The 21,002-nt window shown below is 42.5% G+C and overlaps 1 protein-coding gene and 1 pseudogene across 1 annotated transcript; both read right to left on the bottom strand.

Annotated features, from left to right (window-relative positions):
• Positions 1 to 1,800: 1,800 nt before the first annotated feature.
• Positions 1,801 to 2,742, bottom strand: LOC106025625 (olfactory receptor 2T3-like; annotated as a pseudogene).
• A 4,962-nt stretch (positions 2,743 to 7,704) lies between these two features.
• Positions 7,705 to 14,366, bottom strand: LOC100725350 (olfactory receptor 14A16-like). The gene is made up of 2 exons (XM_023561495.2): positions 14,186 to 14,366; positions 7,705 to 8,654 (listed from the first exon to the last, which is right to left on the bottom strand). The coding sequence occupies exons 1-2, from the start codon at positions 14,364 to 14,366 to the stop codon at positions 7,705 to 7,707; spliced, it is 1,131 nt and encodes a 376-aa protein (XP_023417263.2).
• Positions 14,367 to 21,002: the final 6,636 nt, after the last annotated feature.

Raw genomic sequence — 21,002 nt, forward strand, 5'->3', positions numbered from 1 at the left:
CCCTATCATTCATATGTTATTTTTCTTTGCATTGTCTTGCAGTTGTTGAATTGTTGTTTCCTGATTCCTTGTTATTTTTAAAAGATCTTTCCTTTCCTGTTCACTAGCTGCAATCCTGTCTTCAAGGTCTGAAATTCTATCTTCACTTTCATGGAGGTGGTTTTTACAACTTTCAGTGGAGTTTTTTATTTCCTGTATATCTCTATGCATCAGCATTATGTATTCTGTTTGTTTCTTATATTGCTCGTCTAGGGATTCTATCTTTTTGTTTAGTTCCTTCAATTTTTTATCTGTGTTTTCTTTAGATATATTTAGAATCTCTTTCATTTCTTTTATCATTTCTTCTTTTACCTGGAAGATTATTTCGAGTTTGAATTTCTTTAAAGCTTCCTGGTGTTGTTTGTTAATTTCAGTAGCTATTGTGTCCGATATTTGAGGTTAATGGCATATATTTTCTTCTATATACATTTCTCCTAGGGTTTCTTTTGATGGGCTGGAGGTTTGAAGTTGTAATTTGGTCTTTCGTTTTGACATTTTCCTATATTTCTGTGTTTCAAGTGTTATTTGAAAGCTTCCTCAGTGTCTGTTGGAAATCCCCTTCTATGTTTGCAGCTCCTGAGACTCTGGCACCCCGTTACCCCAAGCGACTGGGACTGCAGAACCAATGGCCCTCCTCTGCCTGCTCAGAACTCTGCAGTTCTAGATAAGCTGGGCCTCAGGGACACTGTGCGCCCACCTGCCCATTGGAAGCTCCACAGTTCTCCAAGCACAGCCGGGATGTGGAGGAGGATGTAGATGCCTCAAACCCACCTCTCCACTTCACTGCACCTGGAAGCCTGGAGGGTCCCGAACAGTCTGGGCTTTGGGCAGAGAGCGCTGAGCACTCACCACAGGCCATGGTGTCTCTGGAACCTGCGATCCTCTCCTGCTTGCTGAGATATCCACAGTCCTCCAGACACAGGGGGAGGCTGATGCAGGCACCCCAGATCCGCCCAGCCCCTGTTCTGCTCACCGATGGCGAGGTGCAGGAGTCCCAAACAGGCTGGGCTCCGGGGATAGCATGGGCCCCGGTTAATGCAGTTGCAAAGAACAAATGTTAAGAAAGCTAAGATTTCCTAAAGCTTTTGCAAAAGGGATATTGTCCTTAGTCTAAATGAAGTAGACTATCATTTCTATATCCTGTTGAAATTAAAAGGAAGCCACTTTCATTTACATCTTGTCAATTAAACAAGTCCATTATCTTTTGAACTTTAATATTGATATTTTATCCAGGTATTTTTTATAGGCAAAATATTAAGGACACTGAAGCTGTACTATAAGCTTCCCTTTCAGTATTTCTAGAACATGTGCCCCTTTGTACTTCCTGAGATCCAGTGTCGGATTCAACAGAACCCTGCATCTGTCACAGGGGACAGTGACTCACAGGGTGTTACACAGTGAAGGAACATCAGTCTTTCCCTAGTGTTCTGTGTGGGTCTGAAAGCTTCACCGTGAGACTCCTTCTGGGTTAGATGCACATCTATGCTTCACATTACAATGATCAATGAGCCTGACCTTGATGGAGGGAAACAGTGTGTTTCATAGTTAGGTCAGCTACTGAGACACAGTTCAAGGAACTCTGTCAAAATAAAACACAAGTGATAAAAGGGATGAACAAGCAGTGAGGAGAAATTCCACGTGCATGAGAAAGTGCATGGTCTCCCACTGGGGACTCAGATGCTGAGAGCAGATGAGAAGACAGGCAAGGACAGGATGAGGCCAGAAATGAAGAGAAGAAGATAAGGGAGCAGAGAAGCTTGGTCATTCCTCAGCTCTTCCTCTTTCAGCATTTCTGAGGCTCGCTCTTGACTGGGCTCTTGCGATATCCTTGTTCTGCAGGGTGTAGATGAGAGGGTTTAGCACTGGCGTGATGATGGTATACAAGGCAGACCCCATCATGTCCTGCCAAGCTGTGTGGTAGGCCCTAGGAAGGATGTAGGAATAGAGGCTCCATAGAACAGCACCACCATGATTATATGCGAGGAGGAGGTGGCAAAGGCCTTGCTGTGACCCTTGGCTGAGTTTATCCTTTGGATGAGGCACAGGATCAGGGTGTAGGAGCCCAAAATGACCAGGATGGGGACCAGGATCATGAGCACAGAGCACAGGTACATGAGCAAGCTGCAGAGGGAGTTGTCAGAGCATGAAAGCCTGAGCAGGCCAGGGACTTCACAGAAGAAGCTCAGGATTCTCCTGGACTGACAGTAGGGGAAGCTCAGGGTGATGGGGGTGATCAGCAGGGCATCCAGTATCCCCACACACCAGGAACTGTCCGCCAGCAGTCGGCACACCCTTGGGCTCATCAGTAGTGGGTAGTGGAGAGGTCTGCAAATGGCAGTGTATCAGTCATAGGCCATGGCTCCCAGAGGAAGAACTCAGCCCCAGCCAGGGTCAGGTAGAAGATCCTACAGCCCAAGGGGGAAATTGTGTGATCTCCAGTGACCTGACCCACAAGCATCTCAGGATGGATATGTATAGGAGGTCCATGAGTGACAGCTGGCTGATGAAGTATGTGGGCACGTGGAGTTGGAGGTCATTCTGGATCAGGGTAATGAGGAGGGCACTGCTGGCCAGGGCCAACAAGAAGAATATGAAGATCATGGTGTAGAGCAAAGCAGCATGCTTGGTGTCCATGAAGAGCCCCACAAGGATGAAGTCAGTGCTTGAAGTTTGATTCCATGGAATCAGACTCCCCAAGTACATGTCTGCATAGAGTTCTCACCTGAGGAAAAACAGAATCAGGATTTTATATCTACTGCATGCACAGGACTCTGTTTTTGGTGAAGCATGCAATTTGTGCTATTTATACAAACGCTGGGTTAAACTGAGGTCGGTTCATAAATTCAGACCTTGGAGAGGTCAAGCTGGACTTTGGCCACTAGCTAGAGTGAAATACAGGCAGACCTTGGTGCCCCATGAAGTGACCATGAGCTCCAGAAAGAGACAGGTGTCCGCACTCACTAAGTAAGGATGGTTGGAGACTAAAGGTATAAAACACATTAAGTCTGTGACAGGAGAAACCCTGCCTGAGGTTCCCTGGGAACCTTGCACAGGTTAAACACCTTCCTGCATCACACACCTCCGTTAGAGCCCCTCCCCTCATGCCAGCTTCCCAACTGTTCCTCACACCACTGAGTTCTGTGAACAGAGCAGTTGGGGGACTGGCACTGGATGGGACTAGCAGCTGGCCTGGAAGAACAGCTCCAAACAAGCACAGCCCTAAGCAAGGCAGGAGGGGCAGGGTTCACTGGACCCCAGGATCCACCACCAGGCCCAGGGATTTCTTTATTACCTGTTCTGCAGACAAATGGTCTTAGAAACTGCAGAAGCAAGAGATGCAGAGCCCCTAAATATGAACTTTGTATTTAGTTGTAAACTGACTTAAGTGTTCATTTTCTCTTTTGCAGACATGATTTTTTTCCCTGCCGTATTGGCTGCAGTGTCTAGCATTAAGGGCAGTAGGATGTGTTAAATAGCTGTTAAGCTGCAGGCCTGTACTTCTGTGAAGGAATCCCTCTAGTCCTGCATCTCAGTTACTTTGAAAACAAAAAAAACCCCTTTGTAAATCCACAGCTTTCCTTAGGAACTGCTCAACCCAAATGCATCTATTTAAAATTTTTAGTCAAATAGCCTGAGTCCCCCTTGACACAACTGTGCTATAAACTCTCAAAGGACAGAGGTATTCTAGAGCACCAGAGAGTCAGGAGCCCCAGGACAAACTGAGGTGTGGAGGGGCCTTGGCATCACCGTATCCCAGCTTTGAAGAGTGCACAGAAGCAGAAATGCACAGCAATAGGAAATGCAATGCAAAAAAGACATCAGGGTTACAGGAGAAGTTGGAATTACATGAAAGAGAGCAAGGAAACCGGGCACCCTGACCCTCACATCTGACCTGCTGAAGTCCTCCAGAGACTTCTCAGTGAGCCACCCTCCAGCAAGGATCAGACAGGCATAGGGCACAGACTCCTCTGTCCCCTCTCCTGCTCCTCCAAGGGCTGAGTCTGAGCCCCGCCAGGCAGATGCTGCAGCATCCTGAAGCTGGGCACTCAGGTGTGACTTTAGGAGGCAAAGTGGGAAGTTGCATCACGGGCTCCTTTCTTTGGGGAATTGAGGTGAGGTCTTCTGTTTAATGCCTTGTGGAAGCAGAGAAGTGGTGACTTTTTTCTTTCACCTATTCCCAGTGCCATGTGACTGCATAGTCCCAAACCCCTCTACATGTGTGGTCCCGCTTTCCTCATAGCAGTGTAGGCACAGCCTCATGGACACAAGTGGCTGGAAAATTGTGTGATGTCCCTGTACCAACCTCCACCAGGAGTGGGACTGTATACAGCTCATGTGAAGTAATAATGAAAATAAAAACTAAAAATCAGAAAATACTTTATTATTACTCTCATTTATCACTGTGGTATGGTGGCTTTAATTTCAGGAAGTTACCAAAGAGAATAGCAGAACAAATAGCAGAACCTCTAGTTCTAGATTTGTGAGGAATCTTTAACACTGGCTTTCTACACTGCAGCCAACAGTGAACAAGGGTTCCTTTCTTCCCAAAGCCCCACCAGCATTTGTTATTAGAAAGTTTACTTGACATTAACCATTGTTTCTTGGGAGAGAAGGAACCTCAGTATTGTTGCAATTTTTTATCTCTTGAATGACCATGGACATTGAACATTTTTTCATTTACTTAATTTTCTTTTCTATTTCTTCATCTAGCAAGTGTCTACAAATGTCTTTTGTGCCCTATTTTGCATCAGGTCTTTAATTTTGAGGAAATCTGACTTGAGTTCTTTCTATTCTAGATAGTAACCCTTTGGCTGAAAAACAGGTGGCAAACATTTCCCACACTGTGAAAAAATGTCTCTTCACTGTAGTGGTGATTTTTCTTGCTGTGCAAAAGCTTTTTAATGAGATGAGATTGCAGGTGATTTTTGCGATAATTCCTGTGTGATCAGAGTTTTGTTCATAAAGTCTATGCCTATACCACTGTTTTCAGGAGTTGTATCTGTTGTGTTTTCCAACAAACTTAGTGTTTCTGCTTTATATTTAGATCACTGATATATTTTGATAATCAATTTTTCCAGTTTGTCTTATCTTTTGTTGGATTAATGAATTTTGTGTTGCACAAAAGTGACTCTTCCTATGGGAGCACCTGCCCCTGTGTTCCCTGGGTTCTCCTCACTCTGTAAAGTGTCCACACACACTCTCTGCAGCTGTAGTTACAGAGCTTCCCACTGGGAAGGAGCTCCTCTCCTACCCCTCTGCTCCTTCCAGCCTTCTTCCTATAAACTTGCATCTGCTCAAAGATTGCAAATCTTGATGATTTCAAAGCTTTGAAAAATAGGAAAATAATTTTTTAAGTGTGCGTGTGAAATATCAATACTGACGGTTTGTTAAAAATGACTTGAATGGAGACACTGATCAACACTAAATATCAAGAACCTATAAACATATAAATTAAACCCAGAATGAAGGGCAATCTAAACCCATAGAAATAACTGTGATAACATATAACTTGGTGAGGTTGTGGACAGAGAGGAACATTTATTCACTATTTGTGAATGTAAATTAGTGCAGTCATCAGGGAAAACACTATAGAGGATCCTCAACAAATAAGAAATAAAAATAGTGCATGGTCTAGAAATCTCATTACTGGGTATACAGCCAAAGAATTAAAGTCAGCATATTGAAGACTCCTGCAATCCCACGTTTATTGAAACTCTATTCACAATACATAGGGTACAGAATCAACCTGAGTAGTGGAGAAGTGGATAAAGAAAAAGTATGCACCATAGGATCCTAGCCAGCCCTAACAAAGTGCGACATCCTGTCATTCGCAGCTGGGCTGACACACCTGGAAAACAATAAGCAGCGAGGCTGGGCACACAGAGACAAATACTAAATGATCTCACCCACAGTGGAATCTGAAAACCTTGATCTAATGGATATTGAAAATAAGATCATCTTTTAAGTCCCACAGAAGACTCTACTCTCACTTAGAGATCAGTGAACATGCACCAAATTTAAATATTTCCCAAATTCTCAAAAACATACAAGCTAAATGGAGTGCTCTATAGATTGCTGTGATATGAGAAACTTTTTGAAAAATAGTTTAGTAACATTGACTTAAAAATGGATACGATTTATGTGTTATCTGCATTAAGCATAATATGGGCATGAACTTTTATTCTACTTGAGTTTCTTAGTTAAACCAATATTCTACCTATTGAAGGTTTAATATAGTAGTTATAAATTTAAACTACCTGTAAATATCTAACTGCATATTTAGTGACAAAAGAATTGCTGGAGTCAATTGCTTCATGTATACCAGGCACAGCAGTAAGGCAGAGCAAGCAAATGCAACATTAAAAAATATCTTTAACATTTTTAGCTTTGTATTTCTGTGACGCTTGCCTAAAAGTGAATGTACTGGAAAGCCAGTCAACAAGAGAGTAACTTGATAAACCACCAGTTTATATAAACAGTAGGTGCTTCTGAATCTTTGAATACAAATTATAGGTTTAGTTTATTTACATTTGACAACAACATGATAACAATCCAGAAAAAGTTTGGATGCTGTTGTCCAGGTTTTAATGTTGTATTCTGTGTTGAGTGTTTTAAAATACACCACACACAGAAAAAAATATTCAATAAATTTGATAAAATTTTCATTTTACATTGCTTATTGTATTGCATTATAAAAATTAACAAAATTCAAATTTTGGTCATCCTGTCTTTAAATGATTGTACTGGTAAGTGATAAAATTGTTTATCTCTTATGTTTAACTGCAGGAAAATAATTGTTGCTGAAGAAAAGTTTACATTTCCATAGTCTGTATTTGCATAAGGTAAATATTAGTATAAATTTAATTTTAAAAAATTGTGTGAAGATCATAGTATTTTGTTATTTTCTATACCACCCATTATGTGATTCAGCACAATGATACTGATAACAATTCCAGTGATTATTTAAAATGTTGCATGTATTGAAGTAAGCCAGCATTCTTGTGAAATGATCAATCACAAGGTTTTTAACCATGGTTCTTTAAAGTCTTCATTAATTACAAATAGTTTCCTTAATAGTTCTTCTGACATTTTTCTTAAAGTTCTTTCACCAGCTGTAAGTCAGAGCCCTTCATCATCAGTAAAATATGATTATCTAAGGCAAAGAAAGGAATCACGGAATGAGATAAATTCATCAACCAAGGTACCACTGTGTAACGTAAATTAGCTTTTTGGGTCTTTACAATTCTGTGGTATTTAGCACATTCACAGGATTAGAACCATCACTGCTTTCTAGTGCCTTAAATACCACAATAAATCATTCCACATGAAACTTCAGATCTCCTGGGCTAAGAATGACCACAGGTTTGGTTTGTCTGGGAGAGATCAAGTTTGTCTCTGATTTCTTGGAAATCTGTTTGTTTACAACCTGGAGAGAGAGAATATCCCATTAGGGTCATAGAAATAAGGTGAACCTGTATCTGCTCTATCACCATGGCCATTCAACTGAACATAAAGTGCACGTTCCAGCTACACTTCAGGAGGTGTGATGAGATTTTCCTGCGACCTCTCTAAAAATCTAACATTGCTGCTAGATGAAGCAGCCTGACTGTTCAGAAACCTGTGTCAGGGAGTGGAAAGATTGCGATGCACGAGGCGGAAGATAGTCTACTGTGCAGGGTGACCCCTGCTCAGCTGCAGCCTTCTGAGTGCCTTCTGCATGTCCTTGTTCCTCAGGCTGTAGATGAGAGGGTTCACAGTGGGGGGCACCACTGGGTAGAAGGCAGAAACTAGCAAATCCAAGAATGAGGGAGATTTGGGCAGGGGGCGTAAGTAGGCAAAAAACCCAGAAGACAGAAACAGGGTCACCACCAGGAGGTGAGGCAGGCATGTGGAGAAAGCTTTGGCCCGGCCCTCTCTGGAGGGCATCTTCAGAACAGTGGAGAAGATATGGAAGTAAGAGACATTGATGAACACAAAGCAGATGAGGCCCAATAGGAGGCTGAGCCCAATGACTACCAACTCCCCGATGTTACAGACACAGGCAAGAGAGAGCAGCTGTGGGACATCACAGAAGAACTGGTGGACCTCAGGCGGTCCACACATGGGCACAGAGAAGGTAGCAGGTGTGTGCAGAACCGCATTGAGACCTCCACTGAGCCACGAGGATGCTGCCATCTGCTCACAGGCTTGGTGGCTCATGATGGTCTGGTATCTGAGAGGGTGGCAGATGGCTATGTAGCGGTCATAGGACATGACTGTGAGGAGAGCTGTCTCCGTAGTGGCTAAGAGGAAGAAGAAGAAAACCTGGGACACACACCCAAGAAAGGAGATGAGGTTTAGGTTCATCAGAGAGTTTGCAGTGGACTTGGGAACAGTAATGGAAATGAGGCACAGGTCCAGGAAGGACAGATTCCTCAGGAAGAAATACATGGGGCTGTGCAGGCGGGGGTCCTGCATGGTAATGATGATGATGAGGAGATTGCCCAGCAGGGCGACCAGGTAGATCACCAGGAAGAGCACAGCATGCAGCACCTGAAGCTCCCAGACAGTGGAGAAGCCCGTGAGGATAAACATGCTCCCCCATGTGGCATTGTCCATTTTTCTGGAACTTTGATCTGTGAAAATAGAGCAAGCAAAGTGAGACTTGACCAAGAGTCCAGACTGTTTGGTTTTCTTCGTTTGTCTTTCTGCAGCTCACATTCACATCTGTCAGAAAATTTGAGGTCAGAGAAGATGCCAGGAAACCCCCATGGAAGACACTGAACCAGAGAAGGGACACTGCATGTGAGGCTGGGAAGGATGTCCTTCCAGAACTGTGAGCCTTGGGATTTAATCTAAATGAAATCTATAATCAGTAACTGACTAAACAGAATCACACACACATAGTTTGGGTTAAAATGGATTCTTAGAAGACAATGCCTGTGTTTTGTAGCTAGGAGTCTGAAATCCAGTTTTCAACTGACTCATTTTGTAGTACTGTGATTTCAATTAAATTATCTGAATAATAGTTTAGTCAGCTTACAGTCAGTGTTTCTCATTGGTTAATTGTTCTAGTTCAATTGACTGGTTCAATTTAAAGTACTGTACCTAACATGGGCTGAAGGTGTAGCTCACTGGTAGAGCTCATGGTCAGCACCTGCCCGCCCCTTGGTTTGGCCCTCTGCACTTAAACAATCTGAGGACCAAAGGTTTTTATTAAATGTTCAATGTTCCTTTCTTAAAGCAATGTCGGCAAAGCTGAAAAACTTCGAAAACTGGCAAGCAATAACAAAAGAAATAAGCTGAGTGTCTTATGTAGTTGCTTTTTGGCTTTGAACTATTTTACAATTCCATAAATTGTAAAAAAAATTGTTAATAGTACAAATTAATAAGAAGACTTAATAGATATTGAGAAAATTAGCCTAGTTTCCCAGACTGTAACCCTGAAAAACTGTCAGATATTCTTTGTGCTTTTGTTGTTTATTTTGTTTGTCAGAGAGATTCCAAGGAGCTAAGCTCCCACTTAATGCAAATCACTACTCTTAGGAATGCATGTCTGTGCATAATTTTAAGTCATCAGCTGTTCTTACACGCGTGGTAGTTTGACTTCTCCTCTGAAACTTTGAGATATCTTTCTAGTTCCCTCATAATTAGTGATCTCAATAAAACCCTTGATCTGTGTATTTTGTCAGAGACACACCAGATTAGTACATTTTATGTGTAGGAGAGCCATTAATTGTCCTATGTGTATGATAAGCAATAATTAAATCGAGGTAATAGACATTTGTATCTCTTTCAAAATTAATTATTTCTGTTGGAAAATATTGTCATCTTTGAATCATTCTGAAATATATTACAGACTGTTGATGAATATAGACAACTTGTAAGGCAAATACCACCTGTTTCTGCTTATTTATTGATTTTGTAGGAGAGGAGAGTGGAATGGTTCTTGCCTAAAACTAGAGAGGGCGGAGGGGAGGAAAGTGGTGGAGAGAGGAAGAGGGGTCAGCAGAACTCGCTTTGGGGTTTCATAGCCTGTGCTCACGCTGAATTAGTGTGAAAGTCACTATCTCACCCATTTTGTAAAGATATTTTATTGCCTGACCCAAATAACAAAACTTTCTCAAGGATTTTGAAAAATTTCAATTGATGTGAGAAAAAATAGCCCAATTTTTTAGAGATAGCAATGCTGGAAAACTATCAGATATTCTCTGTGCTTTTGTTGTTTATTTGCCTAAATAGTGTGTTGATTTTGAAATGGGCCACTTTCCTTGTCTAATGTAATAGTCATATTCATTTATTATATGTCAGAAACATTAAATTATCTGAGAACTCCCCAGCCACAGCTGTGACACCTATCAGGAACTGTTCTGTCGCTGATGTGTTTCTAGGTACACATAGTTGATTACTGGGGATAAGAAGGCCTCCTTCTCTTTCATAGCTGCTCTGCTAGGTTACTTTTGCCTCTGTTTCTCTGCCCTTGAGTCTTTGCTCGTCCTCTTTCTTTCCTGTCTCTGTGGATTATTTTATCATCTGCATAACAGAATTGTAAATATTCCCTATGTTCTCTCCTGAGCTGCTCTGCTCTCTTATCTTTCTATTCCTTTCCCTTTTGTCTCAGAGCAGGAAAGCGTCCCTGCTTCACAAGGTTATGGTACAGCATTGCAATATCTCACACTGGGAGCATTTGCTGAGGTGAATCTATCATTCAGGTGTGGTGACCTCTGGCAGAACCCTTCACCAAATCAAACAGACCTGGGGTTTTTCACAATTGTGATACTGATTTGTCACGATCAGCTTTTTACAGTTCTTGAAAAATCTGCTGTGACTATAGATTTTTATCCCTAAATTTTCCCTTTCTCATTGTTCAACTTTCATGTTCCAAACCACACAGAAATTCATCTAAAGTGCTCATGTTGATCTTGTGAAAGGGTACACACATTATGGGGAAATACCAGAGGCTCACATTCTACTAGACACGGTTGGATACAACTACACAGAAATTACAAGACAACAAGGTCACATGGGGGAGGCAGCATACTAACATTTTAGAAAATAAGTGAACATCAAACAGTGGCTTTTCAAAATGTATTCCGGCAGTCACAGTGTCCACAATGCTCCTCACCCTCTAGAGCATTCTCTCATGGTCCTCTACACAGCTTGGTATGCATTACTTTGCCTCTCCATAAACTTCATGCTTCTTAACAGAGCTTTCAGTATGTGCTGCCTTCCATCTCCCACTAGACCCTTCCCGAATCTGTCTCATGCTTCCTGTTAAACAAACAACCACAGTAAACCATTCAGTGCATAGCCCCTGTGACCCAAAGTCAGCTGAACCTTTCCTCTCTCCCTGTTAAGGACCCTCCTGGAGATTTACAAGAAATATCAGTTTTCCACCAAAGTCAGCATTCAGCAGAAACAGCTGTTCTCAAAATAGGGCCCTGGGTTTGCAATACTAGCATCACCTCGGAGCGGGATAGAAACAAGTATAGACCCCGGCCGGACTCAGAACCGCAGAATCAGAAGCTCTGGGAGAGGAACTCAGAGTGATGTGCACGGAGCCTCCTGCTCAAGATCACAATCATGCAGGGGTCTGGCATTTGACCAAGGGAAACCTAAACAAAGGATTAAAAGGAAGGAAGCAGAGAACAGACCTCTGACGGGAGGACATGGGTCCTAGAAAACAAGGGTGAGGGGTGGGGGCACTGGAAGGGGGAATAGACAGAATAAAGACAGGCTGATTACTGGAAGCTAATAATCTCAGTGAATGTGAACACTATGTGCCGTGACAGGAGCTAAGATTAATAATATCCATAAGAATGAAAATAGGGATAAGGGAATTGGAGGGGGGAGTGAAAAAACCAAGCTATATTCTGTTCACATGCCTGGCCACAGGATGACTGTAAGTGAAAGCATATACTGCAAACATGCACTAGGAAAATTTAGATTTAAAAAAATATCACCATTTATAAAAAGATTTTGATGCTGGGTGGCATCTGAAAACTACATGCACAGAATAGGATGGTGTGTAAAGTCTCTGCGTCTTACTGGGATACCTTTTGCGTTTTCTACTAAAAATATCCCTTGCCCTCAAACATGTTCCTTTTTCCTTTTCTTCAATTCTACCTCCTAAGTCTACTTTAGAATTTCTAGCATTCCAAGTAAAATCTCAAAAGCAAACTAAAGTTCTCCTGGACTTCTGAGTAAGTCACTTATCTTAATTCCTATTCCCTTGTCATGTGGTGATTACTTAATTGATAATAAAATCATTTCCTGGTAATATGCAATTATGGACAATTATACATTATGCAAGATGGCATTTTCTATACCAAATGGGGCAGACACCAGGTGCATCATAGGTAATCAAAGTGGGGTTGACTTAGGCCAACAATACTGAGACAGACTCTTGGATGGTGGGTCTCCAGGAAGGGGCAGCACCCCTCCTAGGGAGCCGATGAGGAGGGCAAGCCCAGTGCACTGTGCCCTCTGGGGCTGCCGAGGGGCTCGGAGAGATGAGCCTGCATGGGGAGGTCTCAATTTCCCTGTGTCCTCATCTAGGCTCCACTACTCAGCATGTGAGGGTGACTTGGCACTTAACTCTTCTTCATATGGAATGACTTTGGCTAGGTTGGTATATTCGAGGCAGAGGAAGAAGTGCGGGTTTTCTTTAAGATAATACATCCAGAGTTGTTACGGAGTCTGGAATAAATTGTCCTGCAGTAGGCATGGGAGGGCAAAGAAAGCACTGAATAACTGCAAGCAGGTGCCCAGGACAGCATTGAGTCTGAACGGCAGAGCAGAGTGGACACAGGGAATGCCCTGCGGCTGCGCAGCCCTGTAATCAACGACTCCAACTGCGCTGCGCACCAGGGGAAGGAGAAGGCCCAGCTCCACTTCTTTTCCTGCCTCTGCCGCTCTCCTGCTAGGGTCCTCCTTTCCAGGCGTGGCCAGGCTCAACCCCAGAGCTATGGGTGTCTCTTTTCTGATTAGAGACTCCAGCGAGCAGGTCCGCAGGAGCGTTCTCACCCCCATGAAGATGAGTCACCAGCCTCACATGTCCCCATAAAATAGTTTGTGCACATTTTTAGCGATAAGGAAGGAAGAACTTCTCAGCAGTGTGAGGAAGGCACTTGCATACCTGATGGGAACAGGAAGTGCAGAGTAGGGGAGCCTGGGCTCTTCCTCCATGAGTCACCAGCAGGGTCCCACATCCATTCATCCTGGCCCAGTATGGGCCTGAGCACTTCCTGGGATGGCCAAGGGAAGCTCAGCTCCAATACCACAGAAGGCACCAGGGTGTGGCCTTAGCAAGCCAGCAGGTGGGCTAAGGTTTCTCTGGGTAAATGATTTTATACCCCTCATTTTCAGTACTGAAGATTGGACACAGCTTTTTACTAAGCTATAGCATAACTCTTGCTAAGTGACCACGTTCCTCAGGCTGGACATGAGGTTGCTATCCTCCTGCCTCAGCCTCCCCAGGGTGCTGAGGTGAGGAGCATGAACACCCAGGAAATCAGACTTGCTGATGACCAGAGGGGATGTGTCAAGGAGTTCATGAACCTCATAACCCTGATTCTAAACTTTCAACAGCAGGTTGCTCTTTGGTATTCCTCAGAGTGGGAGGCACAGAGCAGGTCTGCATTAGCTGGGTTGGTCCAAGCCCAGTGAGGTTCATAATCTGAGGACTCCTGAACTGCCCAAGGGCCTTCCTGGAACTGACCTAGCTTCTGGAGGTTACCTTCTATTCTGACTCTACAGTAGGATGGGACCCTCGAGCAGCTCCAGGAATTAACACCAGATTATCCAGGACAGGAGCAAGATTGAGACATGGGTGTTCCAGCCCTACAAGTTTGGCAGGAGCAGCCCAGTGAAGAGCCCAGGGCTCAGGATGCCTGAGCAGAGTCCTTAAGGCCTTCCAGCAAGCCCAGTGCTTCTCTACAGGAAGCCAGACTTCTGCCCCAGGCTGCCAGCTGCTCCAGTGTTGTGGCTCATAACGGCCCAGGGATGGCAGGGAGGTGGCCATCAGGGGTCCCCTCCTCTGTGTCCCATGTGGTCCCAGCAGATGCTTTTGACATCATGAAGCCCTGACACTGAGTCTGCTGCACACATGGTGCCACTTCAGAGCTCTGAACTGCAATATAGAGACATGACTGACAAGGACACTTACAGAGGCAAGGACGGCAGATGGGGAGGTGAAGAGAAGCAGGAGGGAGGAGCAGGGAGCTTCCTTGGCTCCTTAGGTTGAGGAACAGGAAGGTGCCATGCTCTGTGTGGAGCGGGGTCACTGAATCCATGGGAGGCTGCCCGGGCTTCTTGTGGATTAAGTGGCTCTGCTGGAGTCGGCCCATGAACGCCCTGGGAATAAAACCAAAGGTACCACATATTCCCCTTGGGAGAAAAAGACTTCACAGGAGATGCTTATTCCCCTGAGAGCACACAGGAGATTGCAGAAGAAATCATTCCAGCTGGAATCACCTGAATCACCTGGGGCCACTATTTCTCAGTCCTCAGTCGAAATGCCTCTATGCTTCGATATGCATAGATTTAACTGTCAGGCTGAGCAAATTTTAACAAGTGTTAAACGTTTTTATTAAATTTTATGTGTGAAATATGTTATTACCTTTTCACTGCTGTTTATTGATTTGCATTGCTTTATTTAGGATTTTTATATATTTGTAAACAGACCATAAAACATTGTGCTTCTTTACTGTAAAAATAAAGTTGTTTTATTTTTATCTTTTGTGATTGTTTTATCCCTATGAGATTTTGCTTAATCTACTTATCTTGACACTTTTTTTTAATGACTGCTGGCTTTGATCTCTTGCTTAGAAAGATTTTCCTGTCATTTTTTGAATTGTGCTCTCAAGAAAGCATGACACAGCTTTCCAAGTGTTCCTTCAAACCACATCCTTTCACGTTTCCTCCACTCTGGAGTACTTTTAGGTTCTACCCCTTCTTTCAGAACATTATTGGATAATTCATATATTTTCCAATTTTTGGAGAATTAGTGAATAATGCACTAATGTGTCACAGATGTGCTCTTCCACTACATGCGACACAGCCACTAATTTCATGTGTCTGCTTGTGTGCCCTACAGTTGGCTGAATAACATAGAGAGGCTGACATGTGCTGAGTTATCTTATTGCTACAGTATTTTAAGTTTTCTGTTCATATAATCATCTCAAAATGGTTTTCTTTTCTTCCAATGTTTAAAGTGCCTGTTTTTCACATATATTTTCCTGCTAACCGTGCAACAGTACCGCATAGTAATGTTAGTTTATTCCATTTAGTTGAAATATGCCATGTCACACATGTGTTGTAAATTTTGGATATAAAATCACCAATAAATTATTAGACTTAATTAAGAGTAAGCACTGGATTTGGTGAGGATGTGATTGTATCACTGATTGAGTGGAGAAATAGATTAATAGATTTATTGTTACTGTAATCAGCTTGATCTCTGAAATGAGCAAACTAATATGCTATAGCTTTAGTTCATTTTTGGAAAACATTTAATATTGTTTTAGTTAGGCAAGTTTCCTTTTTATCAGAAATGGTATGTGGATTTTAAGTGTTTTCTTTAATGTTTGCATTTCTTGTGGTATTTGAAAGGTTTAATAAAAAAAATGTATGATATGAGAAGAAAGCAGCAACCTGTCCCACACCAATGTCATCTTGTTAAATTAAGTTCATTAAAGAAAAGAAAAGAAAGAAAAAGGAGGCAAGCACCACAAAATATGTGGAATGAAAATTAAACTCTAGGAGTCCAAATCTATGTCCTCCAAGGTCTGCTATGTATTGTAACAATGTTATAACCTACTTAAACCTTAAACCATTATGCTTGGGGAAGAAAAAGAAGACACCAAAGTCCAGTGTAGTACAGGTTCCTATATACAAGTTCCCACTGTTGTCAAGTGCATGGGCTCAGGAAGTGTGGGCAGTTGTCAAGGACTAGGATGAGCAGCAAGTGAGAAGTGACCCCCAAGATACTAAGGGGTTATTTACTAAGTGATGAAAGAATTCTGAATTTACACAGTATGGAGTAGATCTCTCTAACTGTAGCAAAATTCACTGAAGTGTTGCTTTAAAATCACTTGGTGTCTGAAGCATACCTCAGTAAACTTTGTACATTAAAATAAAAACAAGGGGACATTTGCCACTAGGACTTTCCTATGTCTTCCCAGGCGGTTTTCATGTACAGACCAACACATTTTTTTATAGATCAAAATGCAAAGGCCTTCACCTCGGCCGACATGCCAGGGTCCCCTAGGACTGCTGCCATGAGCCCACCGCTCCGCCAGGACACCTGGGATGACCCAGGCATGACTGAGCTGCCTCAGACCTCTGCTGCAGGCCTGCCCCTGGACTCACAGGCCTGGGACATCCCTGACCTCTCCGGGGGTCTGCTTCTTGGGGAACTTACCTGCCTTCTGGACTTAGTACTGCAGTTGGTCTCTGGATCCAATCCATTCTACCAGAACCTTGGTCAACAGTGGATTCACATGCTGCCTGGATGGGAGACTCAGGAACCCCTCACCCAAACAGAAGACCTCAGCAGGCTCCAGTCAGTGTGCTGAGTTTGCCTCTAAACTAGAGGTCTGCAATGGGTAAATAGGGGCAGAAGTGAAGCTCCTTCCAACTGTAAGACCTTGGCGAACCTGGCAAAACAGTAGATGATCTCTCCACACAGAGAACATCAGACAGGTTGAGCAGTGTGCCAATAAAGTCTCCCCCAACTTGGAGAAAATCAAAAGCGCTTATGAGACCCCAGTGACCCATCAGGGGTCCCCATCTCCTTCATGGCAAGTCTCCAGATCGCCTTGAGTGCCTGAGGGGCTCACTTCTTGAAGTTCCCCTCCATGAATGAGCTTGTGAATGTCCACTGTGCATTCTCAGGTCACCCCCTCTTTGACAGCAGGATGGCCCTTCTTCTTCCTCCCACACTTCTTTGTGGGACCCATTGTGCCACGCGCTATTTAGAAATGAAGAAGATAAGCACCTACCCCAAAATGAATGAAACATTTTTGTAAGCGATCAGCAAATCTATGGGAAATTCCACCTAAGAGCAAATTTCTTTATGCAATGAAAGGTACTAATTTTTCCCAAAATGCAGCTCCTGGAATTGTACCTAACTGTATCTTGGATTACAGTCACTAGACAGTCTCTAAGCCTTCCTCTTTTTGTGCTTTTATTCATGAAAAGATCTAAGTTGTTCATTTCCTGTAGGGAAAATCCAGACCCACGGACAGTTTCAAGGTGGAAGGTGTGGCATGGCACACAACTGCCACGTGAAAAAAGCTCTCGTCTTGTTCACTCTCTTTTACCCTAATGATTTGCTTTAAAAACTTGTAGATTGTACTTCAAAAGCTTATGCTAGTGTGGTTTCTATGGAAAAAATAAACTTGGTAATGACCATAGTCACGTTTTCATTTAGTGGAATTTGCTGGAGCAGATCATCATTGGATTCCACATGAGGAAAGAGATTTTCACAAGATAAGTGTCATCATGAGTCAAAATGCATCCAAGTACAGAAACACAAGAGGGCAGGATCTAATGACGTCTAAACATGGCTACATTGTGATTACAGATGTACGAAAATTATTTGGGAAAACTTATAGAGGTAAAGGAGACAGAATGCTTGATAGAGAAGACAAGTACAAATTGCTTTACAAATCTTACCAATAGATTTACACATAAATTTATTGAAACAGAGATTTTTATATATAAAGCAAATTTTGTTTGTTTTAAAGCAACTTCCTTCCTGGCATGGTGGAGCACACCTGTGATTCCAGCACTTTCGAGGTTGAGGCAAGAGGATCACTGTGAGCTGGAGGCCAGCTTGGGATGCATAGTAAATTCAAGGCCATTCTGAACTACACAGTGAGACCTTGTCTCAAAAAAAAAAAAAAAAAGATAAAGCAACTTTCAAATCTAGTAATTCTTAAACATAGTGACAGTTTCTATATTTGTCATGTGTTATAAATTTGCTTAAATAAATTATTTCATTTATATTTTGGCCAGTAAAAGTTACACATGTGTCTTTGAAATACTATTGAACTTTCATTTAAAACATTTGTCCCTACCAGTAATACTTAGAATTGTGGACCAGGGTGCCTAAAAATGAACTCAGCTTTATCATCAATGTTAAGGGTTAAACTGGTTAAACGCCATTCCATGATCATTATCTAAATCATGAAGCCCGAGACTAAATTTTTGTTTCTCCTACTCTTCCTCATGACTCAGAAACGCTCTTCTTTGGTTATTATTTTTACTACTAAACTGACATCTAATGCATCAGCACATCTCCCCTCCTGACAGCACCCGCCTGACCCCGCGTCCGCTTTCCAGAGTCCGCAGCGCCCTCCTCCCAAGACGTTTTCAACGTGGTCCCTACGTGCAGCCCAGGGCACGGTCCAGGGTCAGGCAGAACCTTCTCCCCCTGCTCCCCCGAGCCCAGCGTCTCTCTTGCCTCCAAGCAGGGCAAATCCTCCTCCTGCCCGGGCGTCGCTGTCCGCAGGCTGAGGTGCTGACCACGCTGCGCGGGCTTGGGGGCTCCTGGGAGCAGTGGCCTTTCACTCTCCTGTCCCTCATCAAGTCACACGGTCTTGTGTGGTCAGGTGGTCATGGGGGAAGATTCATGCTGTTGCGTTTTATTCTAACAACATATTTGTGTGTGTTTTAAAAGCAAACGTTTAGGGCTGGGAATGTAGCTCCGAGGAAATGGCCTCCCTGCAAAGTGAATGCCCTGAGTTTGAATCTCAATACCAAAATAAAATAAAATAAAATAAAATAAAATTTATAAGGTGGGAAATATTTATACATCTCTATTCTTCTATATCTAGCTAGCTCTTCATCCCTTGACCTGCCCAATAAAAATGAAAAGTGATTTCTTTTACATATACCCAGTGTTTTTTTATATCTGTATAGTGTTTCACTATATGTAAAGATGAGAAAAGTTAAGGCCAAAAGCAGTGACTTATAGTCAGTCCTTCAAGAAATGTGGACTTTTGTTTGCACACTGTTCAGTAGTTTTGCTCTTTTGACTCATAATTAAGTGCACTGGAGAATGTTCAACACCCAAACAGAGATATTTATTTACTTTGTCCTGTATTGTTATACAATATTCTACACTGTATTTCATGGATTTCTCCAGCATTCAACTGCTTGTTTCTAATGAGTCTTATTTTTAAAAAGTTGTGGCAAGTGAACTTAGACCATGGTACTATGACTGTGGAGATGTTTTGTTTTGTTTTGTTTTGTTTGTTTGTTTGTTTGTTTGTGTGTGTGTGTGTGTGTGTTTGTGTGTAAGTTTCTCACAATTGCAATTTATGTTCTAAGAGAGATGCATGGACATATATAATACATAACTTAGATGTTTCCCTCAATACAACTACCACATAATATACTTATTAGAGTACTTTCCCTGCAAGGCTTTTCACAGATCAAAAACATTGATTAGGCTCATGTATTAGGCAAGAAAATTTTATTGAAATAATCTACCTACACTTCTTGTCTATGAAATCTTTCCTCAGATTCCTTCCTTATTTTTCTTCGATGTTACCACTTCTCAATATATGATGTTTCACTTTTAAGAAATATTAGCCCTTGATCTCTATTCTGTGCTGCAGTCTTACCGAATGCTTAGTAACTGATTAACATGGTTTGCAGGATGCCTAGTGAAAACTGGCAGAGACAAGGTGAGAACATGAAGCCTGTCTGTGAGTGCAGAGATGCCTGCATGGCCAGATAGTTCTCAGAATTCTGACCATGTGCATCACACTGCCCAGTCCCACAGCCCTTCCCACAAATGCTGAAGATCTGGCCAGAACACTGTCCAGTTTCCCAAGTTCCACAACAGTCTTCTGGTGGGTTTTAAAGAAGTGAGACACACAAGCGCACTGTTGTGCTGTAAAGAGATTTGATCCCTTTCTCAAGGTGGCTGGGCCTGCAGTGTTGCAATAGGTGGGCAACCAGCAAGTGTCCTTAACCAGTGACTCGAACGTTGGATGGGGCCTCTGTGAGGTTTCATGTGAAACATGCTGGAAAAACTGAGGGAGACAGGAGCACTGTCTAGACTCAAAACACCCAGCTCCACCAGGGTAGTGTGGAAGCCCACAGTTTCAAGGTGTTTTAGTATCACCATTCAACGAGCCTTGGCTGCCTGGAGCTCCATGGGTACAGAGCTCCAGTCACCCAAGTTTAAAAGATTAAAGCCTAAGAAACAACAGAAAGCAAAAGTGAGTGAGAACATCAGTGGCCAAACATAATTTTTCAGCTTTTGTTCTATAAGATTGCTAAAAACCATAAGAAATAAATGGATTTAGAATTCATACAGCATGATTCTTAAAATATTACCCTTTTATATAGATAAAATTTAGCATGCAAAGTAGCTAATATAAGATCTAAATTATAGAAATCACTGAAAAGAAACTTTCTTTCATAGACTTGTAAGTTGTATTTAGACAATGCAAATTTCGAAAGCCTACTATTCAAGTACTAAAATATTTTAAGTAAATTATATTGGATAATGTGAAGAAGGTATAAAAAGAACCCTATGCCAATTATTTGGCTTAATAATGAAAAATAGCAATTTACTATCACAGCCCAATAACAGCACTTAGGTGATCGAAAAAATAACCCTCATATGTGCACACAGGTCCACCAGAAGCATGCAGTCTGAACCACAGAGAGCGAAGTGAGGGGAGCCTGAGAGATCTGAAGAGCGGCACCAACATCCCTGTCAGGACTTGACCGAAGTCACAGAGGTCAGAACAGTGGGGAGCTAGAGCACAGATGATCAGTTAATGGCTGGCAATATTGCAAAGTTGAGAAATGTTAACCTAAGAATGCAGAAGCGCAGTGCATATTAGAGAATCTCTAAATGGTAGAGAATCATTGGCAGAATAGTTAAGCGTTAGAGAGTTAAGGAGAAACGAGTTCCTTGTGATTTCTTGTTCTCTTAAACCAGGTACAGTATCATAGAA

Source organism: Cavia porcellus, unplaced genomic scaffold (genome assembly GCF_034190915.1).
Source record: "Cavia porcellus strain 051 isolate PalLab524CR breed Dunkin Hartley unplaced genomic scaffold, mCavPor4.1 scaffold_2, whole genome shotgun sequence".
NCBI classification, from domain to species: domain Eukaryota; kingdom Metazoa; phylum Chordata; class Mammalia; order Rodentia; family Caviidae; genus Cavia; species Cavia porcellus.